Source organism: Parastagonospora nodorum, assembly GCF_000146915.1.
Source record: "Parastagonospora nodorum SN15 chromosome Unknown scaffold_3, whole genome shotgun sequence".
Lineage (NCBI taxonomy): Eukaryota > Fungi > Ascomycota > Dothideomycetes > Pleosporales > Phaeosphaeriaceae > Parastagonospora > Parastagonospora nodorum.
Window position 1 is genome coordinate 940146 of NW_001884551.1, and position 24933 is coordinate 965078.

The 24933-nt window shown below is 53.7% G+C and overlaps 12 protein-coding genes across 12 annotated transcripts; 7 read left to right on the plus strand and 5 right to left on the minus strand.

Moving 5' to 3' along the window:
• Positions 1–2: 2 nt before the first annotated feature.
• On the plus strand, positions 3–384 carry SNOG_02272 (hypothetical protein; the record flags this gene model as incomplete). The annotated part of the gene is made up of 2 exons (XM_001792833.1): positions 3–77; positions 298–384. 2 exons carry the CDS (start codon positions 3–5, stop codon positions 382–384), a joined length of 162 nt encoding a protein of 53 aa, XP_001792885.1.
• A 384-nt stretch (positions 385–768) lies between these two features.
• SNOG_02273 (hypothetical protein) lies at positions 769–1446 on the minus strand (the record flags this gene model as incomplete). Its single annotated transcript, XM_001792834.1, has 1 exon — positions 769–1446. One exon carries the CDS (start codon positions 1444–1446, stop codon positions 769–771), a length of 678 nt encoding a protein of 225 aa, XP_001792886.1.
• A 579-nt stretch (positions 1447–2025) lies between these two features.
• On the minus strand, positions 2026–4385 carry SNOG_02274 (hypothetical protein; the record flags this gene model as incomplete). Its single annotated transcript, XM_001792835.1, has 3 exons — positions 2026–3524; positions 3647–4155; positions 4210–4385. The coding sequence occupies 3 exons, from the start codon at positions 4383–4385 to the stop codon at positions 2026–2028; spliced, it is 2184 nt and encodes a 727-aa protein (XP_001792887.1).
• Positions 4386–4887: 502 nt separating this feature from the next.
• On the minus strand, positions 4888–6175 carry SNOG_02275 (hypothetical protein; the record flags this gene model as incomplete). The annotated part of the gene is made up of 3 exons (XM_001792836.1): positions 4888–5043; positions 5094–5608; positions 5659–6175. The coding sequence occupies 3 exons, from the start codon at positions 6173–6175 to the stop codon at positions 4993–4995; spliced, it is 1083 nt and encodes a 360-aa protein (XP_001792888.1). The 3' UTR covers positions 4888–4992.
• Positions 6176–6640: 465 nt separating this feature from the next.
• Positions 6641–12633, plus strand: SNOG_02277 (hypothetical protein; the record flags this gene model as incomplete). Its single annotated transcript, XM_001792837.1, is given in 5 exon segments — positions 6641–6723; positions 6810–10046; positions 10066–10853; positions 10903–11506; positions 11559–12633. 5 exon segments carry the CDS (start codon positions 6641–6643, stop codon positions 12631–12633), a joined length of 5787 nt encoding a protein of 1928 aa, XP_001792889.1.
• A 1260-nt stretch (positions 12634–13893) lies between these two features.
• SNOG_02278 (hypothetical protein) lies at positions 13894–14788 on the minus strand (the record flags this gene model as incomplete). Its single annotated transcript, XM_001792838.1, has 2 exons — positions 13894–14489; positions 14542–14788. 2 exons carry the CDS (start codon positions 14786–14788, stop codon positions 13894–13896), a joined length of 843 nt encoding a protein of 280 aa, XP_001792890.1.
• An 86-nt stretch (positions 14789–14874) lies between these two features.
• SNOG_02279 (hypothetical protein) lies at positions 14875–15410 on the minus strand (the record flags this gene model as incomplete). Its single annotated transcript, XM_001792839.1, has 3 exons — positions 14875–14969; positions 15110–15138; positions 15271–15410. 3 exons carry the CDS (start codon positions 15408–15410, stop codon positions 14875–14877), a joined length of 264 nt encoding a protein of 87 aa, XP_001792891.1.
• Positions 15411–15698: 288 nt separating this feature from the next.
• On the plus strand, positions 15699–17561 carry SNOG_02280 (hypothetical protein; the record flags this gene model as incomplete). The annotated part of the gene is made up of 1 exon (XM_001792840.1): positions 15699–17561. The coding sequence occupies one exon, from the start codon at positions 15699–15701 to the stop codon at positions 17559–17561; it is 1863 nt and encodes a 620-aa protein (XP_001792892.1).
• A 160-nt stretch (positions 17562–17721) lies between these two features.
• On the plus strand, positions 17722–17869 carry SNOG_02281 (hypothetical protein; the record flags this gene model as incomplete). Its single annotated transcript, XM_001792841.1, has 2 exons — positions 17722–17784; positions 17807–17869. The coding sequence occupies 2 exons, from the start codon at positions 17722–17724 to the stop codon at positions 17867–17869; spliced, it is 126 nt and encodes a 41-aa protein (XP_001792893.1).
• Positions 17870–18271: 402 nt separating this feature from the next.
• Positions 18272–20189, plus strand: SNOG_02282 (hypothetical protein; the record flags this gene model as incomplete). Its single annotated transcript, XM_001792842.1, has 2 exons — positions 18272–19020; positions 19070–20189. The coding sequence occupies 2 exons, from the start codon at positions 18272–18274 to the stop codon at positions 19950–19952; spliced, it is 1632 nt and encodes a 543-aa protein (XP_001792894.1). The 3' UTR covers positions 19953–20189.
• A 602-nt stretch (positions 20190–20791) lies between these two features.
• Positions 20792–22672, plus strand: SNOG_02283 (hypothetical protein; the record flags this gene model as incomplete). The annotated part of the gene is made up of 4 exons (XM_001792843.1): positions 20792–21205; positions 21263–21418; positions 21470–21644; positions 21692–22672. The coding sequence occupies exons 1-4, from the start codon at positions 21081–21083 to the stop codon at positions 22670–22672; spliced, it is 1437 nt and encodes a 478-aa protein (XP_001792895.1). The 5' UTR covers positions 20792–21080.
• Positions 22673–23206: 534 nt separating this feature from the next.
• On the plus strand, positions 23207–24452 carry SNOG_02284 (hypothetical protein; the record flags this gene model as incomplete). Its single annotated transcript, XM_001792844.1, has 3 exons — positions 23207–23442; positions 23492–24057; positions 24079–24452. The coding sequence occupies 3 exons, from the start codon at positions 23207–23209 to the stop codon at positions 24450–24452; spliced, it is 1176 nt and encodes a 391-aa protein (XP_001792896.1).
• Positions 24453–24933: the final 481 nt, after the last annotated feature.

Consider the following 24933-nt stretch of genomic DNA (forward strand, 5'->3'; position numbering starts at 1 on the left):
TAATGTGCGCCGCTGCCGATGCTGCGGCTCTGGGCGGAGGCAGGGTGGGATACTGTATACAGACTGGTGCTAGCGGAGTAAGTGGACCCGACATCTACCGGTGGGTCGGATACGATACACGTGATGCGATTGCATTCGTCCACTGCCGGGAGTCTAAAACAATCGGCGGGCAGGGATGTGACGTCACTTTATCGGAAGTTGATGCTGCGAAGGGTAGGGACCTCGAGACGAAGGCTGGATTGTCCTGGGATCATCCTTTGCGTTCGGCATTATCCTTTGCATGCTTGGGAATAGTAGATCATCACCTTGCTCACGTCCTCGAGCAGTCGCTTGCCTTACCCCACGCCATACCCGCCAAGCGTAGATCACTATGCGGACAATTAGGGGATCGACGGGCGTGAAACGAGCATGTCCGGTAGGCAAACATGGCTATCTGAAGACTACAGTGCAATGTCTACGCGCGGGAAACAGAATCCGATGTATGCATTGGGGTACGCCGGAGGTCGGAGCTGCGTTGGCGACGGGAATAGCCAAGGACCCGTCTTCTTCTGGTATCCGACACAATTAAAAACTAGATGTAGTTCTGGACGACAGACACATGTATGAACGAGTGTATCATTTAATGTCAATTGATGGATATCAGCCTGACTGCGAGGCGCTGGAAAGAATCTCATGCCCCATCAGCATAGCCCAAAGGTACACACTCGCCTATCCAATCCCACTCAATTCATCCATATCCAGCTCCAATGCGTATGAACTCCTTTCTCCTCAACCTCCTCCACCTCCCCCCTTCCCACTCCTAATCTTCGCAATAATCCCCTCCCTCGCAACCCTCTCCTCTTCTCTCTTCCTCGCCGCCCTCCTCCTCGCCTTCTCCATCTGCACCTCTCTCGTAACCTCATCCATCTCCCTCACCGCCCGCTGCATACTCTCCGCGACGAAATGCAAGCGTCTCGATCCATTGTTCAAGCTCGTAGTCGCGAGCCGCAGAGCTTCCTGCGCCTCGTCAACGCGGGCTTTGCGCGCGGATTTTGACTTTCTGGTCTTCTGGTCTTTGGCATGTTTGCGCAGGCTGTGGCGTATTTCCTTGGTTTCGAGACGCGCCTTGCGACGTGCATGGAGGAACGCGTCTTCTTCTGAGTCACACTCGTCGGAGGAGGAGGAGTCTGAAGCTGGTTCTGATGCTAAAGCTGGATGTGTAGGTGCGCTTAGGCGTGTCTGGCAGTGCGGACAGGTGTTGCTGCGCTCGAGGTGCTTGGTCAGACAGTCGTGGTGGAAGACGTGGCCGCATAGAGTTGCCAGGGTTTTGGTCGGGTCTGTTGCGCCGCATGCTGGGTAGGAGCATGTCTTCACGGCGCGGTGGGTCTCTATGAGGGCGCCGCTGGCGAGGAGGTGAGCGAGAGTGTCGCTGGCGAGCGGCGGAGACGGTCGAAATCCTGTCGACATTGCGAAATGAGTCAAATGGATTGCATGGGGAGGGTGAGAGGACATGCGATGAGATTGCGTGTTTGACAAGCGGGCTCGAAAAAAAGACTTGTAGCAATTGCTACTTTCACCTTGCCGAGATCCTCATTGTTCACCTAGTTCGGTCTGCACGATGTGTCGTCCCCATGAGTTCCCTCTCTGCGCCGACTGTTGGATTCTAGATCCGAGCCGCAGCAGTCTTTATTTTCCCGGATGTGATATCAGCACGACCTTCGGTGCTCATCCTTCACCCTCCCTCCGCGCATCGCCAGTACACTCGCCACACTGTGGACCTCACTTAGATGTAAAGACCGTTACAATCATTGCTGGATCTTCTCCGCGTAATCTGAACCGCTAAAGTGTAATTGCCGTCATCTGTATCCCCGCTTGGAAGTGACCATTTGTCCTGGCCCACGAATTATGCCGACTATGGTACTGCCTCGGTTGCGGATCCTGTGGGCGAATCGATCATGGCACCCAGCGTTCGCCTCAGAAACTGCATGCTGACTATCTTCATGATACCTTGAACTAATGACAGTCGGTCACACAACGTTGTAGCAATCAAGGAAAGTTAAAATCAGGTAGATTCAACCAATCAGTCCACATCAACTGGTTGCTCGAATCCCAGGGTAGATCCAGCATGGCCGTGGAGAAGAGATCCGAGTTCGTCACAGTCTCATTGACCTCATTGTAGCTCATGGCTGAAAAGTCCAAAGGTTGGGGCCAGAGGTTTGCCACCTCTTGTGCATATCCGGTATTCTGGATACCAGAGTCGTGCTTTACGAGAGCATCAAGAGATCCCGTCTGTGCACGCTCCAGATCAGGAGGGTCGCTTCGCGTTGGTGCTAGGGAGTTCATGTCGGGGGCTTGTTTGACAAGTACGCGCAAAAAGCGACCATATACGACTGAGGATCCGTTCCTGTGAATTGGTGTACTGCCTATGCGTTCAAGCACTGTTGCTGTCTCCTCGATGAGGTGTCGAACGCTGGGAGCGAGGTTCTGGTTGCCACCTTTTCCAGGGACTGGTGCGCTCAAAGCTAGCGCAATTGAAGCAGCAAAGCAGATCATGGTAACCGTGTTGTTTGGCATGGAATTCAGGCGTGATTCTCCCTGGATAGCGGCACGCATGACGTTGAGGGCAGAGGATAAAGCAGACGCCCGAAAAGATCGCTTGACTTCGGGTGGGGCGGTCGGGTGGTTCAAGAGCATACTGTAGGTGGACAGGCGAGTATGTGTGACGAGAATCTCGACATATGGTGGTAGTGTCTTACTCTCGGTATTGCCAATGACTGATGTCCAGGTGTGAGACCACTGGTCGAAGAAGCTTTCAATAGCCCAATCAATTTCCTGAGCTGCTTTGGGGCCCCCATTCATAGTACGATGATTATCGCATCTCGACCTGACATTTGCAAACAGATCGTCCAAGTCTCTCCGTAGTACCGCCATGGACACCAACGGACCATCTTGAACGTACGAGCTTGCATGGTTATGCCACTCATCGCAATTTAAGATGAGCGATGTCTTCGGAATGCAGTAGCTACGACCGCGTGCTAAGCAGACACCCCTTTCTAAGACAAAGAGAGCTATCCACACGCGCTCCCTTCGTCTCAATAGTCGCATGCCCCACTCAGAGCCAGGGTCGATATCCTCGAAACCATCCATGGACAACGCACGTTTGGCATCTAGGCAGTCAGCTCTCGGAATTTGTGCCAGACGATCTGGAGACAAGAACGAAGAAGGGGTAACAATCTTGTCAAGCGACAGATCCAAGGCGATGGACAAAGAGGTAGCTAGGTATAAGCTCGTGTCATCATCGCTGGCATACGATCCTGGGGGCATCCAGGGTATGCTAACCATGAAAGCAAGAACAATCTCAACAGACTTAAACTTGCGCACAATGACTTGTTCAGCCAGAAATCTGCGATGAAGGAGAAGCCTCTTCGCCAACGCTCCAGTTTCTGGCAGAAATATCGCTGTCATAGCCAGCAGTGTGGTGAACAGAAAGGCCGAGCGACTCCGAACGAAGTGGGTAGTGTGCACTAGAGGATCAAGACCCCAGCCTATGTATATCAGTCAGTCCATGGTATTCCCTATGTATAATGGGTCTTATTGTAGTAGCAAATCTGGCAAGGGCTCGAAGACACGAGCTGCTTCAACAGAGTCAAGCGGAACAGGTACATACGGGTGTGTGCCAGATGCTTATGGAAATAGGCCAGCAGCATTTCCGCTTCTTCAAAAGTGACAAGCCCGACTTCAACTGGGTCGAGACCTGGGCCTTGATCAAGGTTCGCCTTCATTGGCAGGAAGAAGCGTTGCACATCCATGTATGGGCCGTGCTCGCTAGAGAGCCATGTACCCGGTGTTGAGATGCTTCCTCCTGGAGGCGTCAAGGGAGATGCAATGCGGAGATCTGACGCCCGAGCAAGTAGCTGAAGCGGGTTTTCGACTCCTTCGAGCTGATCGTCGCCTCCGTTTGAAGTTGGAGTAACGTCTTTTTCTGCAAGCGGTTTCACATGATTGCTGGGTGATGTTGTGGAATGGTTAGTTTGAGTATGCTTTTCTTCGCCATCTTTTTCGCCTAATAGCTTCTTCAAATGCTCAAGTGTTGTAAGATTCGTCGTATTATCAGCCTTTCTCTTCTTGATGGCCTCCTCGACTTGATATATGGCTTTCTCCAATCCAGAACGCTTGCTGTTTAAGGTCAGTCAACAATCATTGCCTCATATTGTATTAGGGAGCTGCTACTTCTTCACGCCTTTTTGTCTTCCTATATGGAATTCTGGTATAACACATTCAGTGCCGACATGTGCGCATCTCTCGCAGATGGAGGCATCTTCTTCACGGCGACATTTGATCTTGCTTTTGCGGCAGTTAAGACAAGCAGCCTGTTTGTTGCTCGTGCCTGCTTCGTTGTTGGTCATGATATCGATGTGATATAGTGCGGGATGAATGAAATCGGCATGTTAATGCGTTCACCCGGCTTCTACAAGACTTCGTAACTACGTACGAAATCACATGCGAGCTTCGGTGGCCTGTGGACAGAGACGGGATGAACGTGCTGTGTAGAGGGCATTGCAATGCTCAGGAAGTGTGGGGAGGCTTAGCGTTTGGACGCCGGAAAGCCATCCGAGGTGCTTTCAAACTGGGGCTAGCCGTGTTTGTCACTAGCTTGCGGTGGTCATACCATAGCCCGGGGAATCACACATTCTCTCAGAGCTCTTGCACTTTCTCCAGCATCAGCGACACTTGATCGGGACCTACACGCCATGCTGCGTCAAATATTCTATAGCGTCATTACACCTCGGATGGGCTACTATCGTGCTTATTCACGCGCAATTCAGCAAAGGCCCGCCATGGCCAGTCCAGAAGCTATACGCGACTGCTTCAAAGTATGACTGTGTGAGCAATTATAAGCGAAGGCATCTAGGCTACACTGCTGTCAAACGATGCGAAGTAGAGTCTATCATTAAAACGAGTACAAAGCGGATATCAAGAACAAGCACCAAACCCAAGGATCTAGCGCACGATTTAAAGCTTAGGTTCCGGCTGACTCTCCGGTTGCTTCAGGCGCACAAGTCCCTACAGAATGTTAGTTCATGTGGTATGTATACAGCTTCGAATGGATTTACCTCTTGTACGCAGCTGGCAATCAGCGTGCCATCTTTGGTGTAAATCCTTTGGAACACCAGGCCGCGACCATCGCCTGACCATGGCGTCTCCATCTCGGTGAACAACCACTCATCTGCTCGAAAGCTTCTTGGGTTGTGGAAGTAGATGGTGTGGTCCAGGCTGACCATCATTCCAATCTCGGGTGTCGGATCTCTGGACACATCTTCACCATTCCGCATGCGATGAATGCGCTGAATGTCGGCCTCATCGACGAACTTCATGCGCCTGAGCTCGGCATCGTCCATGGCCAGCAATTTCTTGAGCACATCCTCGTCGGCACTCGACTTTGAATTGCTCTTGCGCTGTGTGGAGTAGCGCCAGAGCTTGTGTGCCCGCGCAATGGTGCCGACGAAGTAGCTGTCAGACATGTATGCGATGGCAGAGAGGTGCGCTTCATGGCCTCCAGCAGAGCTGATGGTTCCCCTGGCTTTCATCCATTGACGACACTTCTTTTCGTGAGCGTGGGGCGAGTCATCTGGCTGGGTCAGCTTCACATGTTGGACGTGGTGACTTGATTCGACTTACCATTCTCGATTGGCAACCGCTGGCTTTGGAAAGGGCTCGTCCCATCCGAGCTCGACTCCAGATCATCGAGGCCGTCTTCAGGCCCCGGCACGTTCGGCATGGGGTATGCGTGCTCGACCTTCTTCTCTCCTCCGCTGTTCTGTCTCACAAAGCTCATTGTCGTAGTGAAGATGACCTTTCCGCGTTGTCGCGCCTGTACAGTCCTGGTCGCGAACGACTTGCCACTCCTGACCCTCTCGACGTGGTATATAATGGGGATCTCGGCATTTCCAGCCAGCACAAAATAGCAGTGCATGGAGTGGACGGTGAAGTCACGAGAGACGGTCTTCTGCGCCGCAGCCAAAGTCTGCGCAATAGCAGCACCTCCGAAGATGCCTCTTGCGCCCGGGGGATGCCATAGCGGGCGGGTGTTGGTGAAGAGATCGGGGTCGATGTCGTTCAGCTGTGTCAATTCTAGGACGTTCTCGATGTTCGATTGCGACTGATCAACAGGCGGAGGGCGTATGAGGGTAGCCATATTGCGCGGCAACACTCAGTGTGTCTGGGACAGTGTGTCTGGGACAGTGTGTCTGGGACAGTGTGTCTGGGGGAGAAGAGAAAAGGAGAATATCAGCTATACATGTGAATCTTCAGTTGAGTGTGAGACGCGTCGCATCAACCCGTGAGCCGAGGCATTTCCAGGTTACGGCAGCCATCTGGGGCTAACTTAACAGGTGGGATTCCCGTCGCCAAGGAGCGAGCAGACGTCTCGTGGCCAACGTCATACTGCTCCTGCTCGTACCTGAATGTGCGCGCGAATAATATATCCGGGAGCTCTTCGTTTGATTGGGGTTACACTTCACACGCGAACATCCTCACCTCCATGAGCCACGCCCACTGACTTGCGCCACGCCTTGCTACCGCCGTTTTGACATGTCTTGAGCCCCTCAGGCGCACTTTCGCTCCACTTGATCGCCGTACATCTATCTGAAGCGCATCCACCATGGCCGAGTCGAACCCAGAGCTCCAGGCGAAGCTGCAGGAGCTGGAGCACGAACTCGAGGAAGGCGACATCACTACGAAAGGGTCCGTCAATTCCGTTGCGCTCAAGCTTCCACGGTCGCGATCGCGTCGAGTGGCGCGTCCCCGCAAAGCGCTAACCAGTCACACAGCTACGAGAAGCGCAGAACAGTCCTCCTGTCGCAATATCTGGGGCCCGAGCACGCAGCGCAACTAGGCCATTTGCGCCAGGGCAGTTTGGCAGGAAGTCTGGCAGGAAGCGAAGGCTCCGGCTCTCGCGCAGCATCTCTCGCGGCTATCTCCGGGCCGCAGCAATCGCAATCGCAGCAACGGGAACTGCCCACCATCGAAATCCCCCGACCCGAATCACAGTACACGAGCAACACGCCGAGCTTGGTGGGCACATCACAGTATGCCGGATCAGGAGGCAGCACGGCGGGGTCGTCGCAGTACATGGCATACCCGCCCAGCCAGGTCGGACGCTTCCAGGAGAAGCAGCTGGGACTGCGCACAACTTCGCTGCAGCGCAATGCTTCGCAATTGTCCCAGGGCAGCGAGACATTTATCCCGCGGCCCCAAACGCCCGAATACAACTACTCGCGCGAAGGCACAATGATGGGCTCCAATTATGCTTTCAACCCAGATACTCAGCCAGGCTACGATGGAGGCTACCCGTCGCCTGGCGGAGACGTCAGCAGGAGAAGCACGATGCTGGACGTGAACCAGGGCTACTTCTCCGACTTCACTGGGCAGCAGATGCAGGACCACCGCGATTCGTACGGCGGCCCGAATCGATACTCGTCTGGAGACGCCTTTTCCCCGACCGCAGCGATGCCTCCGCCCATGATGAACCCCAACGATTTGCCAGGCGCGGGCGTAGTTGACACCATGCTCCCGCTGGAGCCACGAGACCTGCCATTCGATGTGTACGACCCGCACAACCCAAACATCAAGATGTCCAAGTTTGACAACATTGGCGCCGTGTTGCGACATCGAGGGCGGACGCAAGCGCGGCAAACCGCATTTTGGGTGCTGGATCCAAAAGGCAAGGAAGTGGCTTCAATAACATGGGAGAAGGTTGCAAGCCGTGCGGAGAAGGTGGCCAAAGTCATCAGAGACAAGAGCAACCTCTACCGTGGCGATCGTGTAGCTTTGGTGTACAGGGATACTGAAGTCATTGAATTCGTGGTAGCGCTGATGGGCTGCTTCATCGCGGGCGTTGTCGCGGTACCCATCAATAGCGTCGACGATTACCAGAAACTCATTCTCCTCCTGACTACCACCCAGGCACATCTTGCTCTGACGACGGATAACAATCTCAAGTCCTTCCATCGTGACATTAGCCAGAACCGCCTGAAGTGGCCAAGCGGAGTCGAGTGGTGGAAGACGAACGAGTTCGGCAGCTACCACCCAAAGAAGCATGACGATACTCCTGCGTTACAGGTTCCTGAGGTGGCTTACATTGAGTTCTCACGGGCGCCCACAGGTGATTTGAGAGGTGTAGTCCTCAGCCATCGTACCATCATGCACCAAATGGCATGTATCAGCGCCATGGTCACCACAATTCCCACGGGACGCGAGAACACAGACACGTTTGGTGCGCATCTTCGCGACCAGAACGGCAAGTTCATTGCACCGCCGCCTCGAAGCTCACCAACCGAGAACATTCTCAGCTACCTCGATCCTCGTGAAAGCGCAGGCATGATTCTAGGCGTATTGTTTGCCGTCTATGGCGGCCACACTACGGTATGGACGGAGCCGTCCACAATGGAGACGCCTGGTCTCTACGCACATCTCATTACGAAATACAAAGCGAATGTCCTGGTGGCAGATTACCCAGGCCTTAAGCGCGCTGCATACAACTACCAGCAAGACCCTATGGCTACGAGAAACTTCAAGAAGAACTCTGAACCAAACTTCAGCGCAATCAAGATTTGTCTAATTGACACACTCACGGTAGACTGCGACTTCCATGAGATCCTTGGAGACCGGTGGTTCAGACCTATGCGGAACCCGAGGGCGCGTGAACTCATTGCGCCTATGCTGTGCTTACCTGAGCATGGCGGCATGATCATTTCCGTGCGTGATTGGCTGGGTGGCGAGGAGCGCATGGGATGCCCTCTGAGCATAGCTGAAGACGAGGAAGATGACGAAGAGCCCACTGAGGAAGCCACACCTACCAATGGCTACTCGAGTCTCATTGGTGGTGGTACTCAAAAGAAGGCAACCAAGGAGAAGAAAGGTCGCACTGAGCTGACCGAGATCCTGCTTGACAAAGAAGCGCTGAAGATGAATGACATTGTGGTTCTAGCGATAGGCGAGGAAGCCAGCAAACGTGCGAACGAACCTGGGACAATGAGAGTCGGTGCCTTTGGTTATCCCATACCAGATGCCACGTTGTGTGTTGTTGACCCAGAGACCAGTTTGCTCTGTTCACCATACTCTGTGGGTGAGATCTGGGTAGACTCGCCCTCGCTATCCGGTGGTTTCTGGCAGTTGCAGAAGCACACTGAAACCATTTTCCACGCCCGGCCATATCGCTTTGTCGAAGGTAGTCCGACGCCACAGCTGCTCGAGCTCGAATTCCTGCGCACGGGACTTCTCGGTTGCGTCGTAGAAGGCAAAATCTTTGTGCTAGGTCTGTACGAAGATCGTATCCGACAGCGCGTAGAGTGGGTGGAGCACGGGCTAGAGACCGAGCACCGCTACTTTTTCGTCCAGCATCTTGTCTCCAGCATCATGAAGGCGGTGCCGAAGATCTATGATTGCTCAGCGTTCGACTCTTATGTCAACGGAGAATACTTGCCAATCATCCTTATTGAGACTCAAGCTGCTTCAACAGCTCCTACGAACCCCGGCGGTCCTCCGCAACAGCTCGACATTCCGTTCCTCGACTCATTGTCGGAGCGATGTATGGAGGTGCTCTACCAAGAGCACCACCTACGGGTGTACTGCGTAATGATTACAGCTCCTAACACGCTGCCTCGAGTCATCAAGAACGGTAGGCGCGAAATTGGTAACATGCTTTGCAGGAGAGAGTTCGACAATGGCTCTCTACCTTGCGTTCACGTCAAGTTTGGTGTCGAGCGATCTGTACAAAATATTGCCCTGGGTGACGACCCCGCAGGTGGCATGTGGTCGTTCGAAGCATCCATGGCCCGCCAGCAGTATTTGATGCTTCAGGACAAGCAGTACTCTGGTGTCGATCACAGAGAGGTCGTCATCGATGACCGCACATCCACGCCGCTCAACCAATTTTCCAACATCCATGATCTGATGCAATGGCGTGTGTCTCGCCAAGCCGAAGAGCTTGCCTACTGCACAGTCGATGGCAGGGGCAAAGAGGGCAAGGGTGTCAATTGGAAGAAGTTTGACCAGAACAGTTGCGGGTGTAGCTGTATACCTGAGGAACAAGGTAAAGGTACAGGCGGGCGACCATCTGCTGCTCATGTACACACACTCGGAGGAGTTTGTGTATGCGATTCATGCCTGTATGATTATGGGCGCAGTCGCGATCCCCATGGCTCCCATCGACCAGAACAGGTTGAACGAAGATGCGCCCGCCTTACTCCACATCCTTGCTGACTTCAAAGTCAAGGCGATACTGGTCAACGCCGATGTAGACCATCTGCTTAAGCTCAAGCAGGTATCGCAGCACATCAAGCAATCCGCGGTCATTCTCAAGATCAATGTACCACACACATATAACACGACAAAGCCACCGAAACAATCGGCTGGCTGTCGTGATCTCAAGCTGACCATCCGACCCGCGTGGGTTCAGTCTGGCTACCCAGTTATAGTTTGGACATATTGGACACCAGACCAGCGCCGGATTGCGGTACAGCTAGGACACAGCCAGCTCATGGCACTGTGTAAAGTTCAAAAAGAGACGTGCCAGATGACCAGCACAAGACCGGTCCTTGGATGTGTGAGGAGCACAATTGGACTGGGCTTCATCCATACCTGCGTGATGGGCATCTTCCTTGCAGCGCCGACATACCTCGTGTCACCCGTGGACTTTGCCGGGAATCCCAACATCCTCTTCCAGACATTGTCGAGATACAAGATCAAGGATGCGTATGCTACAAGTCAAATGTTAGATCATGCCATGGCGCGTGGCGCTGGCAAGACGATGAGTCTGCATGAACTCAAGAACTTGATGATTGCGACAGATGGCCGCCCGCGCGTCGACGTCTGTAAGTGTTTTAACGTGTCAGCCATGAGTGGTTACTAATAACTTGCTAGACTCTCGAGTACGCGTGCATTTCTCACAGGCACAACTTGACAAAACAGCGATCAATACTGTATACTCCCATGTGCTCAATCCGATGGTCGCCTCGCGGTCATACATGTGTATAGAGCCTATAGAGCTCCATCTTGACGTCAACGCATTACGGCGAGGCCTCATCATGCCTGTTGACCCTGACACGGAACCAAACGCATTGTTCGTCCAAGACTCTGGCATGGTACCTGTCAGCACACAAATCTCGATTGTCAACCCAGAAACGAATCATCTTTGTTTGGTGGGCGAGTACGGTGAGATCTGGGTCCAGTCTGAAGCAAATGCACACAGCTTCTACGGGTCAAAAGACCGGCTGGACGCTGAGCGCTTCAACGGCAGGACTGTTGATGGCGATCCAAACGTGCGGTATGTCCGCACGGGCGACTTGGGCTTCTTGCACAATGTGACACGACCGATTGGCCCCAACGGCGCGCCTGTAGATATGCAAGTACTGTTCGTGCTAGGAAGCATTGGAGACACCTTCGAAGTAAATGGCCTGAACCACTTCTCCATGGACATTGAACAGTCTGTGGAGCGTTGTCACCGGAACATAGTGCCAGGAGGCTGGTACGTCATCTACCCTCATGCTGGTTTGACCTTTTGCTAACTACATTCACAGCGCCGTGTTCCAAGCCGGCGGCCTTGTCGTTGTCGTGGTCGAGATTTTCCGCCGCAACTTCCTTGCTTCCATGGTCCCTGTCATCGTCAACGCCATCCTCAACGAGCACCAACTCGTTATTGACATCGTCGCCTTCGTCATCAAGGGTGACTTCCACCGCTCCCGCCTAGGCGAGAAACAACGCGGCAAGATTCTTGCAGGGTGGGTTACACGCAAGATGCGCACGATTGCTCAATACAGTATCCGCGACCCCAACGGGCCTGAAAACCAAATGATGATATCCGAAGAGCCCAGACCATCGATGTCGATGAGCATGGGCGGTATGCGAGCCGGAAGTACCAAAGGCAGCATGCGAGCTGGCAGCATACTAGGTCTCGGAGCACAACTGAACAGCATGCAACTCTCCCAGCAACAAAATACAGCCATCGGCCACGAACTTCCCGGCCAAGCAGCACCTGGCAACTTCTCGCAACAGCAACCTCCTCAGCAAGACTATTACTCACAATCGAGCATACCCGAATTGCGCGACGATAAAACGCCCACCGAGGCACGACACAGTTTCCTACACCAAAGTAACGCAGTGAACCAGCAGAGCGGTCCAATGGATTACAGCCCCATAGACCGCGCCGGTCCCTATGCCCAGCACCACGATGCAGGCCCAGGAGAAGGCAACTATCAACAGCAAAGCTACGGCAACGCCCAAGCCCCCTTACCCGACATCCTCCGTCCCGGGCCCGAACCCACGCCGTTCTACAGCGACTCGCAGCCGTACGACTACAGCCCCGAATACGAGCAGCAGGGCGGCCAGCGCTGGAGTTTCGACGACGACGAACGGCCAGCTGGAGGGTTGCGCGTCGCGAATTTCGGCGACGACGATAGGGATGATGGCAGGTCTGGCAGTGGGAGTGGGGGCGGAGGCTTACGGGTTGCGAATTTCGATCAGGAGGAGGAGGGGGGACAGACGGGAGGGTTGAGGGTGGCGAACCGGGGGAGTGTAAGCAGCGAGATTAGTGAGAAGAGTTGGACACGAGATGCGCTTGCGGGGCTGAATTTCGTCGGGGGCAGTGGGAAGTGAAGCTAGAAAGGGAGAGTGTTTTTTTTTTTGGATGACGAGATGAGGGTTGGGTAGACAACGTGGAGATATGCGGATATGAACGCCATGCCTTATGATTCTCACTACCCTGCCTCGAGATTGTGATGATGTGCTGTGCTGTGCAGTGCAGTGAAATGCCCCCGTACGCAATGTCCGTTGAAGCGCATGGCACACCAGGGACAACGCTGTTGCACTTCGGTCATCGATGCTCCCATCGCCTGACAATGGTTCTCACATCGAAAGCAGCATAGCATGGCATGGCAAGGATAAGGTGACTGACGTTTGTTTCACCACGCCTCTGGTGTTTGGGCCATGAAATTATACGCGCGCTAGCGAGATGACTACAACAAAGTCAAGCTTTTCTGATAGATGGACAAGTGGATATGACGGAAGTATTGATGTGTTTTAGCCCTGACGTCGCGGGCCAGTTGGAACGAACGCATCCGTTTTGGGCCATGTGAGACCGACTAGTTTCGTCATTTACATGTAGTTCATCACAGTCATGCTACGGGTATTTCCTCAAATCAACGCGCGGGTCGTCTGACACAGGAAAGAAGAAAGTTGACATGTGGGTTTCATGCATGCAAGTGGAGCCATGAAGCAGGCGAGCGTCACGCTCAACGACAATTTTCGGTGCCGCGCAGGATTCAATAGAAAATATGAAGCAGTAGAGCGTTACGCCGCAACATCGAAGGAAGCGGAGCGCGCACGCTAGCGAGCGGAACGCGGTGGAATTTTACTCCAGGATGTGATGACAGGATGACGGGTGGTAGTCGAGAAACACGCTCCAAGACTGGAAAATGGGGTCGAGATTTGCCCGTGATTCGGCCATGTCGAGGAAAAGTCTGGACTTTGAAACAATAATTACTTGGCCCAAGAACCCTCATTACCACAATCCTACACAAGAGTCTTCGAGAACACATCACGACCGTGCTTCATGAATTGTGTTCCACCCGTGTTTGCCAAGCAATTGCCTACGGGCGGAAGAAATTTGTAGAAGTGGTTTTGCATAGTGAAGATTCCCGCAACTGGGTTGGGATGGTTTCATAATATAGTGTTCGCACGGAGCTGTGGGGTGACAGGTGTTTTCCCGCTGATTGGGCGTCTTGCCATGAGTCGGAGCTCCGAGTTGGTGTAGGTGTGTTTCTATTTGGTTAGGACTCGTGGTTGTGATGAAGCTGTCGTGAGGTTTCGAGGTGTGGTTGCAGATCTAGTTGAGGTGTGCGAGGTGTGCATTGCACTCTACTTGGCGAGCACTAGGTAACAGAGAACTGCAGTGAGAGCAACACAGCTCGCTACGTTGGTGTAAGCAAGTAGTTCCCGCAGTTCCGCCTTGACAACTTCACCAAGCTTGGTGGTTTGATTGTTTCTGTGCCTGAAAGTCTTGGGTGTTCGTTCCGGGTGTCCCTCGCGTGGCGCAGTCGTGAGCCAATGCATCGCAATCCACTCATGACCGATGCATGAATTTGGGTGGCGGTCGCACCAAGGGTACCCCAGCAGCCGATTCAGCCGATAACGAGATATCGCAGACGCTCTATAGGCGGCAAAACAATTGTGTGGATTCAGGCCTGCGCGATGGATGCAGGCACACTGATGCATGCAGCATGCGATAAGATGGCGAGATTGGACAGGACACGGGATGGCGCGCGCTGGGTAGACTTGGCCGATGCTCACGTCAGACCAGGGCGCAGGATCTGTGAAAGCGGAGGAATTGCGAGGTGATCCCCAGCCGACGAGGGAGCAGCTCGCTTGCAGGCCTGCTTTGGGGTGGCAGGCGCCGAAGTTCTGGAACACTTTTAACACTTTTGCGGTTGAGCCGCCAGTGGACGAGGCTGTCCCTGCTCTCGTGTCCGCTGGGCTCATCTATTTTGGCAATCTACCTCAGGTGACCGTGGCGCGCCGGGAAGTGAGCATTATGCTTGGAGCTGGCGATGCGGGTGCGATAGAGTTGCGATGAAGTCATTGTTTGGAAGCAAGGCGCCGCTACTACACCCAGGTGCGACTCTGCGACTGCTGAGGACGGCCAGCCCTCGTGTCTTCGGAGCTGAGCTCCATGGACGTCGAATCGACGGCAGCTGGGGGCGACGGTACTCGGCAGCACCGCCACCAGCTGCAGAGAATGCCCAGGGCCGGCCATGCCGTTGGCCACGGAAAGACGGTGAGGGGCGGGTGGGTTTCATGGCGCTCAGGCACGCCAACCTGAGTGGCTCCAGCACAACGCGACTAAGATGCGGTTTTGAAACGGACTCCCGGCAGCACGGCCAATGGCTGGCCGATGAGCCCTGCCGTGCCCAGGAACAGGCCGCCCGCATCGCGAGCTGCCATCCATTAGATACCTCGTCGCCCCTCTGACCTCACGTTCTCGTCGCGACCCGTGTGTTCGACGCTACCTAGCCCACCTTCGTTTCTAACTTTCTATCCAGTTGTTGTTCCCTCGTTAAGACAACACTGGACCTACATTCGCTTCTCTTCTTGTGCTCCGCGGACCTAGTTGACCTGTTGCCTGCCCCCCGACTCACTCATTGCCAACACGACCCCTGGACCCTGGGTGAAGATCTCTATTGACTGCCGCCCTCACCAACTCGCCCTCACCAACTCCCTCATTGTCGCTATCGATACCGCGCTGCCACCTCGCTCTCGACCCGCCGCCTCCCCTCTTCGACTCCGTCTTCCCGCCCACCTTGGACGTGCAGCGCATCGTCATCTCCTGGACCCGGACCACCTCTCAACCGCACAATAGCATTGTTCCCGCGAGACATTGTGATGCATTCTAGCTGACAACGACCTGCCGTTTATCCCACATTGTCAAGATCCATCGCCGACTACGCAGTCGCCCAGTGGGATAAATAATACCTGGACCCTTCACGTGTTTCTTCCGGTCTTCGAACCTTTCACACTTTTAAACTCGCACCAGGTTGTGCATCTTCACTGTCGTCATTCACAGCCGATCGCAATAATCGCACCGCGCCGCAACCGCATTCTTGCTCGAGCTTAGCCTCTCTGTGCTACAACTACTACCCGCCCCCTTCATCTTCCAAGACGCGCAGATGTCTTCCCACCTCCACCCCCGGAGGGTGGAGCAACCCGCTCCCGTCTCCAACGAACTCGATCCTCGCGGTGTCCACTTCTTGAGCGACTGGGATGTCTCCGACTTCGACAGCCTCAAGTACTCGTACGGCCTTACCGGTGTCGACCAAGATGGCAACTTCCTCTGGGTCGATGTCTTCCTGTACATGCTTCTCGCTCTCGCAGTGCTCCTCCTCGGCCTACGGATAGCTAACATGTTCTGGCGGCACCAGCGCCATCTCTCCGTCATGGCCAACCCTCACAATCAAAACTACTGGTCATCCAACAAGACTTCCTGGTGGCCATGGCTGAACCGCCACGTGCTCGCGGCGCCTCTGTGGAAGAAGCGCCACAACGCCGCATTCCAGATCTCGAGTGCAATCGACAATGGAACCCTACCCGGCCGGTGGCACACAATCATGCTCTCCGTCTACTGCGGGCTCAACATCGCTTGGTGTGTAGCTCTTCCATACGGCCAGCTGGATCACAGAGCAACTGTGGCCGCGCTCCGTGGCCGTACTGGAACCCTCGCTGCTCTCAACCTCATCCCTACCGTCCTCTTTGCGCTCCGAAACAACCCCCTCATCACCCTCCTCCAGGTCTCGTACGACGACTTCAACCTCTTCCATCGTTGGGCCGCACGCATCACCATTGCCGAGGCCGTTGCGCACACTGTCGCATGGTTGTACAACACCGTCGACGTAGCAGGTTGGAAAGCTGTTGGCGATGGTCTTCGCACCGAAGGCTCCTACGGCTGGGGAATGGTTGGCACTGCTGCCTTCTTCTTCATTGGTGTCCAAGCTTGGTCGCCGTTCCGCCACGCATTCTACGAAACCTTCCTCAACATCCACCGCACCATGGTCATCGTTGCGCTCATTGGTCTGTACAAGCATCTCGAGATGCACCATCTCCCCCAGGTGCCATGGGTCCAGCTCGTCATGATCTTCTGGGCTGCCGAGTGGTTGTTCCGCGGCCTCTCTATACTGTACTTCGGCTTCAGCTTCAAGAAGATGTCTTCCATCAAAGTCGAAGCCATGCCTGGTGAGGCCGTCCGTCTGACCATCGATCTGGTCCGCGATTGGCACCCTCGCCCCGGTTGCCACGTGCACATGTGGATGCCACGCATGTCATTGTGGTCCTCTCATCCCTTCTCCGTCGCATGGGCCAGTACACTCTCTCCCGACTCCAAGGAAATGACCCTGCCGATCCTCGAAGGCGACGCTCTCATGGCTCCTGGTGCTCCTCAAAAGTCCCGTCAAATCAGCCTCATCTGCCGTGCGCGAACAGGTATGACACGGCACATGTACGAGCGCGCATGTAAGATGCCCAACGAGCAATTCACCGCTTGGGGCTTCATCGAGGGCCCCTACGGCGGCCACCACAGCCTCGATTCGTACGGTACTGTCGTGCTTTTCGCTGGCGGTGTTGGCATCACGCACCAAGTCATGTACCTCAAGCACCTTGTCGGCGGCTACTCAAACCGCACGACCGCCACACAAAAGGTTGTCCTCATCTGGACCGTCCCCGACTCCGACTGCCTAGAATGGGTACGTCCGTGGATGGACGAGATCCTGCGCATGCCCCAACGCAAGCACGTCCTTCGCATTAAGCTCTTCATCTCCAGGCCCAAGGGTCGTGTTGAAAGTTCCAGCGAAACCGTCAAGATGTTTGCGGGCCGTGCGAAGGCCGATGCGCTGATCGAAGAAGAAGTCAGACATCGACAAGGCGCCATGGCGGTGACGGTTTGCGGATCCGGTGGTTTCGCAGACGATGTTAGAAAGGCGGTCAGGCCGTGGTTAACGGAAGGATGCATAGATTTCATCGAGGAGGCGTTTACGTATTAACGCTTCTGACATCCTAGAACCACGCCGCCGGCTTCGCATTGTATATACCACCACGCCACACCGCGCCGTATTCGTACCAACAATCTTGGCATTCACATCACATCTCTTTGTTCCCCTTCTTTGTACATACCGCATTTTTAATCCTTATCTTTTGTCCATCATGTCTCTCTTTGAACTTACGCATGAGCGAAGCATGAAAGCGTCGGCGTTCTTTGAGTTTGTCGTATATATACAAATCTGTATAGTGTGTGAATAGCATAGTCGAGGCCAAAAGTCCAATCATCATCAACCAATTCTGTGCATCATAATTTGCGAGTGGAGAGGTGCATTTGTATCTTCAAAGATTTCTAGAGAATAAGGCAGAGTATCTTGTAGCTGTGTATGGACCTAGGCTCCTTAGCAACACTTGATGCCCAGCTCGAATACAGCAGTTTTCGGCAACCAATGAGTGGTAACCTCGCCAAGATTTCTCGGTGCATGTTATATCTCCGGCTCAGGATGCCGTCACGTTCCCCACACCTTTCGCAACCCATGTTCGGCTTGGTTTGAATGACGACCACGGCTTGACGGCTTGGACGCCGGCTCTCTGTCATGAATAATATCTCCGTTGACACCCGGTGTCGGCAATTGAATCCATTAAAGTCAAGCAGGCGCACGATTTGAACACCTTGGTGTTGTGCTGAGCTCCTGACATCCTCAAATACATCATCATGGATGCGCTCCCCTCGTCATGTCGGCTCATTGTCGCCCTCCCCGCACGCATAGCCTCGCGACAACACCTACCCGCACAATTACGAGCAGCACGCGCCCCAGCACCAGCATGGCGCTTTGCACACCAACGGCGGGGCATAAGCGCCGTGTCGCAACGCGCGCCCGTGATCGATCGCTCAAAGTCGAAGCGCTTCAAAGACGCCGATGAAGCCGTCGCAGACATACAACCCGGCTCCACCGTCCTCAGCGCAGGCTTTGGGCTATGCGGTGTCGCAGATACGCTCATTCAGGCGATACAGAAGCGGGGTTCGCAGTCACTCCACAGTCTGACGGCGGTGTCGAATAACGCTGGTATCGAGGATGTTGGAGGTCTGGCGCTTCTTACGAAAAGCGGACAGGTCAAGAAGCTTATCATCAGCTTCTTGGGCAACAACAAGGCGCTGGAGAAGCAGTACCTCAGTGGTGGCATTGAGATTGAGTTATGTCCACAGGGTACGCTGGCTGAGAGGATAAGAGCTGGCGGTGCAGGTATCCCAGCTTTCTACACACCCACGGCTGTCAATACCTTGTTGCAAGATGGCAAGATACCAGCCAAATTCGATAAAGAGGGCAATGCGATTGGGTTCGGACAGAAGAGGGAGGTCCGCGAATTCAATGGCAAGGAGTTCCTCATGGAGACTGCTTTGACTGGCGATGTTGCGATCATCCGCGCACACAAGGCTGATGAAGCTGGTAACTGCGTTTTCAGGTAAGAAGATACTATCTTCAATAGAACTGAAAAACTAACATAAAGACAGATACACCACCAAAGCCTTCGGTCCCATCATGGCCAAAGCCGCACGCCTCACCATCGTCGAAGCCGAAGAAATCGTCCCCATCGGCGCCCTCAACGCAAACGACATCGACCTCCCCGGCATCTTCGTCGACCGCATCGTCCCCTCCACCGCCCCCAAGAACATCGAGATCAAGAAACTCCGCGACCCCTCATCATCAGCCAAATCATCGTCCGCAGGCAAACCCAGCGGCCGCGAACGCATCGCCCGCCGCGCCGCCAAAGAGCTTAAACACGGCTACTACGTCAACCTCGGCGTCGGCATACCCACCGAGGCAGCATCCTTCGTCCCCGACGGCGTCAAGGTCTGGTTGCAAAGCGAGAACGGCATCCTAGGCATGGGCCCGCACCCGACTGAGGAAGAAATCGACCCGGACATTATCAACGCAGGGAAGCAAACCGTCACCCTCCTCCCCGGGGCCTCCACCTTCGACTCCGCTGAGTCCTTCGGCATGATCCGCGGCGGCCACGTCGACGTCAGCATCCTCGGCGCCCTGCAAGTCGCTGCCAACGGCGACTTGGCTAATTACATGGTCCCCGGCAAGGTGTTCAAGGGCATGGGCGGCGCGATGGATCTAGTGTCGAATCCCGAGGCGACGAAGGTCGTGGTGGCGACGGAACATGTCGCAAAGGATGGGAGCAGTAAGATTGTGCAGGAATGCGGGTTGCCGCTGACGGGGGCAAGGTGTGTAAGCACAATTATTACGGATTTGTGTGTGTTTGAGGTGGATAGGAAGAGGGGCACGTTGACGCTGACGGAGACGGCGCCGGGGGTGAGTGTGGACGAGATAAGGGAGAAGACGGATGCGCAGTTTGAGGTTGCGGGGGATGTCAAGGAGATGGATTAGGTGTTTGCAGAATCAGAGCGTTCAGTTATTACATGGGCATGGGATGGTTCAGATCAAATTCATATCAATATGAGGTTACGCCTTAGGACTCTTCCAGGAAACATGTGTAGACGTGAAGTAGGCTTGTTGACCAACAACGTGTTGCTAGTCATTGTATGGAGAATTCAGGCACAAAGTTGACGACTTTGAGTAATCAGAATATGTACCGGAAGCTAGGTAACATGAGCTATTTATCTCAGGAGCCGTTCATTAAGTGCTGCTCGTTCGACTGTGTCTTACTAGCACCGCGAGAAACGCTTCAAACCTTGTGGAGGCGCGAGTATATTTCCCCAAGGCTGTCTACATTCGGGTACTGTTTGAATCGTATGCGATGTTTTGTATCGAATGTTTGCTTGAACATCTCTCTGGGAACGTACGCAGACGAGATTGTATAGAGTGGTCTTCAAGACTCGTTACCAGTCATTATTTGGACGCAGAGTGAGAAAAGCTTCGGAATCAGTCGAGGCATAGTGGACTTTTCCCAGAAGGTTGCTTGCATCCGCAATTTGTGCACAAGTCTTGACGCAGTCTTCACGTCGCAACGCGTGGTCGCTTTTGTCTCATTCTTATCTTTATAGTAACGGTACGGTCAAAAGTAGCAATGTCCAACGTTGCACACCCAGCCATCGCATAACCGGATCAACAAAAAGTTGCCTTCACAGTCCTCAAGACGCCGAGAAACTAAGCCGCCGCCGCGGAAGCTTGGTTGCGACGCTTATTCACCTTCCACATGCAACTCCCCCATAACCACCCCCAATCCCCACCAGCTCAACTCCGTTAAGATAAGCTCAACCAAACGTGCAGCCAAAGCGGATATCCTCGGCCTCAATTAAACCCCCGTCACGATTCAATCATCATGTTGGCTGTCAGCGCCACGTCGATCGCGCCGCCGCCGAACCCAAGCTTTGCCTAGACCGGGTCAAGCTCCTGTCATCCCCGCCCAATCACACGGTTTACCCCGTGGGGTCACGGCAGGTTCGGGTGCGCCAACGTTGGGATAAAAGCTTCCGTGCCCGTGGATTGCTGATCTGAGCTGTCTGCTCTTTTGTGTTTGTGTTTCCGATTCGTGTGCAACCTGCTGTTACGAATATGAATGAAGACAAGATGCACGATGAAATGATTGAGAATGGCAAAGGGAGCGGGGGCATTGAGGCGGGGTTGGGCGAGGAGGATGGGAAGATGATGAGGACGGCGGTGTTGAAGATGGATTGTCGGTATGTTTCATTCGCGTTGCTGTTCTGTCGAAAGTTTCTGTGGCTGATATGGTGTAGCATCCTTCCTATCCTCGCGTTGTTATTCCTCTGCTCTTTCATCGATCGCACAAATGTCGGGAATGCGAAAATTTTGGGGCTCGAGAAAGACATTCACATCAATGATCATCAGTATGCGATTGGTCTGTGTGTCTTTTATGCGACGTACATAGCAAGGTCAGAATTGATTCCTGGCTTTGAGATGTATACGGACTGACAGGGCTCTAGTGAACTGCCGTCGAACTTGGTATTGAAGAAGTTGTCGCCCAAGATCTGGTTGCCTCTTCTTACAGCTGTCTGGGGTGTCCTCACCATGTGTCTTGGCTTCGTACGCAGCTTTGCCTCATTTGTGACTGTTCGAGCACTACTTGGTGTTGCTGAGGGAGGTCTGCTACCTGGCATGGTAAGTCGCTTCGCATACTACATAAGCTCATGCTAACCCGATGTCAGGTTTTATACCTCTCTCACTTTTACCGCCGTGACGAGCTCGCTCTACGCATCGGAATCTTTTACACAGCAGCATCGCTGTCAGGAGCTTTCGGAGGTCTACTCGCCCGCGCTCTGAACGCCATCGGACCAGCCGGAGGGCTCGAAGGATGGAGATGGATTTTCATCGTTGAGGGACTTATCACTGTCTTCGTCGGCATCTGCTCTGCTCTTTTCTTACCCAACTCCATTGAAGCTGCCGGCTTCCTGACTTCTGTGGAAAAAGACCTTGCGCGACACCGCCTTGATCAGCAAAACTCTGCACATGAGCCCTTCTCATGGGCAGAAGTTAAGCGTGGTGTTTTCAACGTCCAAGTCTGGCTCACTGCTCTGGCCTACTTTGCCATCCTCAGCGGCCTCTACTCTTTCGGCCTGTTCTTGCCTACCATCATCAACAATGGTTTCGCGAAGGATCCAAACCAGGCTCAGCTCTGGTCCGTCATCCCATACGCGGTCGCGGCAGTCTTCACTGTTATTACGGCCTTCATGTCTGATCGTCTTGCCCTCCGCGGTCCCGTCATGTTATGCACGCTTCCGATTGCCATCATCGGGTATGGCGTCATCAGTCAAACCACGAACCCGAAGGTCCAATACGGCATGACCTTCCTCATGGCAACGGGAATGTACGCCTCCGTACCCTGTATTCTCTCCTGGAACAGCAATAACAGCGCGGGACACTACAAGCGCGCCACGACAACTGCGCTGCAGCTTGCGATTGCGAATGCAGGTGGCTTTGTCGCGAGTTTCGTGTACAAGAAGAAGGAAGCGCCGCAGTTCCATAAGAGTCACAGTATCATACTCGGACTGCTCTGTGCGGCTTGGCTGTTGATCGCTGCGAATGTGCTCTGGGTTGCGAAGGTGAATCGCGACAAGAGGAGTGGGAAACACAGTGAGCATGAAGGCAGGGGCGATGATAGGGATCCGACCTTCATTATGGTCATGTAAATGCTTAGGTCACACAAATTTGAAGGGCATCTTGTTATCTCCTGATCTTGCTTGCACATCACATTGAGACTCAAGAAACCAATGGCCTCACTATATTCTGTGCAAACTTGCGAAATAATGAGATACTATCTAATAAGCTCGACGCTACCTTGTATTTCAATAGCTTACGAGACTGTAGCATATTCTTAGAGAGACCGTGATAATAAACAGCCTTAGCTATGGCTACGCCATACCATTCACTATAGTGCGCGAGAACAGGCACGAATTGCTGCGTCCACTAGTGCATCCAGAGCATTAAAGTGACGTCGCAACCCGATCGTAAGTAAGCTCTCGAACAGGTTTAGCGCAAGGCTATACGCGTGAAGACTTCCCCATCCGTCCCGAGGTCGATGCTTCCCCAGCATTTGTAAGCTGCAAGCCTGGTATACAACTTCATGAAAGATATAAACACAACTATATTTGTCGCATCTGTAAAATAAATCTCTACAACAATTGTCTATCCTAAAAGCTTGCTACCCGCCAGCAATTGCAACAATGACGTCAACGAAGCCTTTCGGAAGTGTGCCATCGGGTGCAAAGCAACAGCCGACGCCGTTCGAGCTTCACATCAAAGAACAGAAGCTACAGGATCTCAAGACGCTGTTGAGGCTTAGTCCAGTTGCGAAAGAGACATACGAGAACCTGCAGGATGATGGGAGCCATGGCAGATTTGGGGTGAGCCGGAAGTGGGTCGTTGATGCGAAGAAGTATTGGGAAGAAGAGTATGACTGGTAAGTCTACAACTCAACGTCGGTATGAAAAATGCTAATAGTTCTCTAGGCGCATGACTGAAGCCAGCATCAATACCTTCCCTGCCTTCAAGACGAAGGTTACCGATGATGATGGCGGCGAGTTTGACATCCACTTCACCGCGCTCTTCTCCCAAAACCCCAAGGCGATTCCCATCGCCTTCTTCCACGGCTGGCCCGGTTCCTTCCTGGAATTCCTGCCTCTGATGAGCCTTCTGCGCGAGAAGTACACACCGGAGACACTTCCCTACCACATCATTGTGCCCTCCCTTCCCGGCTTTACCCTATCCTCTGATCCTCCACTCAACCGGGACTGGAAGGTCGGCGACACAGCCCGTATCATGCACAAATTACTCCTCACGCTCGGGTTCGGCTCAACCGGCTACCTCGTGCAGGGCGGCGACATCGGAAGCTTCGTGTCGCGCGTTATCGCAGCCACATACCCCGAGTGCAAAGGAATGCATCTCAATTTCATGCTCATGACAGGTATCACAGACAAGGCATCTCCGGACGACGAGATCACTGCGCAGGAAAAAGAGGGCCAAAAGCGCTTTCAACAGTTCTTTTCAAAGGGGCATGCATATGCGCAGATGCATGGTACGAAGCCTTCGACTACAGGCCTCGTGCTTGCCAGCTCTCCGGTCGCGCAGTTGGCGTGGATCGGCGAAAAGTTCCTGGCGTGGTGTGATCCGTCTACCACCGTGTCTTTGCACACAATCATTAGCGATATCACGTTGTATTGGCTCACGGGGTGCTTTCCTACGTCGATATACACCTACCGCGAGGCGAAAGAGCTGATGTTCGTAGACAAGCCGGTAGGATATTCGTACTTCCCGTACGAATTGGCGCCTGTGCCAAGGGCCTGGGCTGAGAAAACGGGGAATATGGTGTTCTTCAAGAATCATGACATGGGCGGACATTTTGCGGCGTTGGAGAGGACGGAGGCGCTGTGGGAGGATGTCGAGGAGTTTGCGAAGATTGCTTGGAAGTGAGAATGCGTGGATGTTTGCACAATGCGCAGCTTAGATCAGATAGCATCCGCGACTGCAACTTAATTCATTATCTCAAAGGCCTTTTGAGTATTGTCTTATTCTCTTCCCACACTGCCTTTGATCGCGGCCTCAACGGACACATCGCTCGTGGTACATGAAGCACGTCCGCGGAAATAACCTCGGAAGGATTTTGATTGCCACTGGATCCCAAAATTTGTGCTTGCATACGACGAAGTCAGACCACCCATAAAGTCTAGACGTACTGCGGAGCCTGCGCGGTGTACCAGCTGGGTAGCGACAACTGACGCGGTTCGACCGTTGAGAGACTGGGAAGCACGACTTCTCCTCACAAGAGCTATCGAACGTTGCATGTTGTACAGCATAACAGGAGTATAGTTCCGAGGGGACATGATGCTGATGCTGATCAAGAGTCGGTCCGAAGCTTACTATTCACCACGACGCCCACTGTCTCGGCAGACCG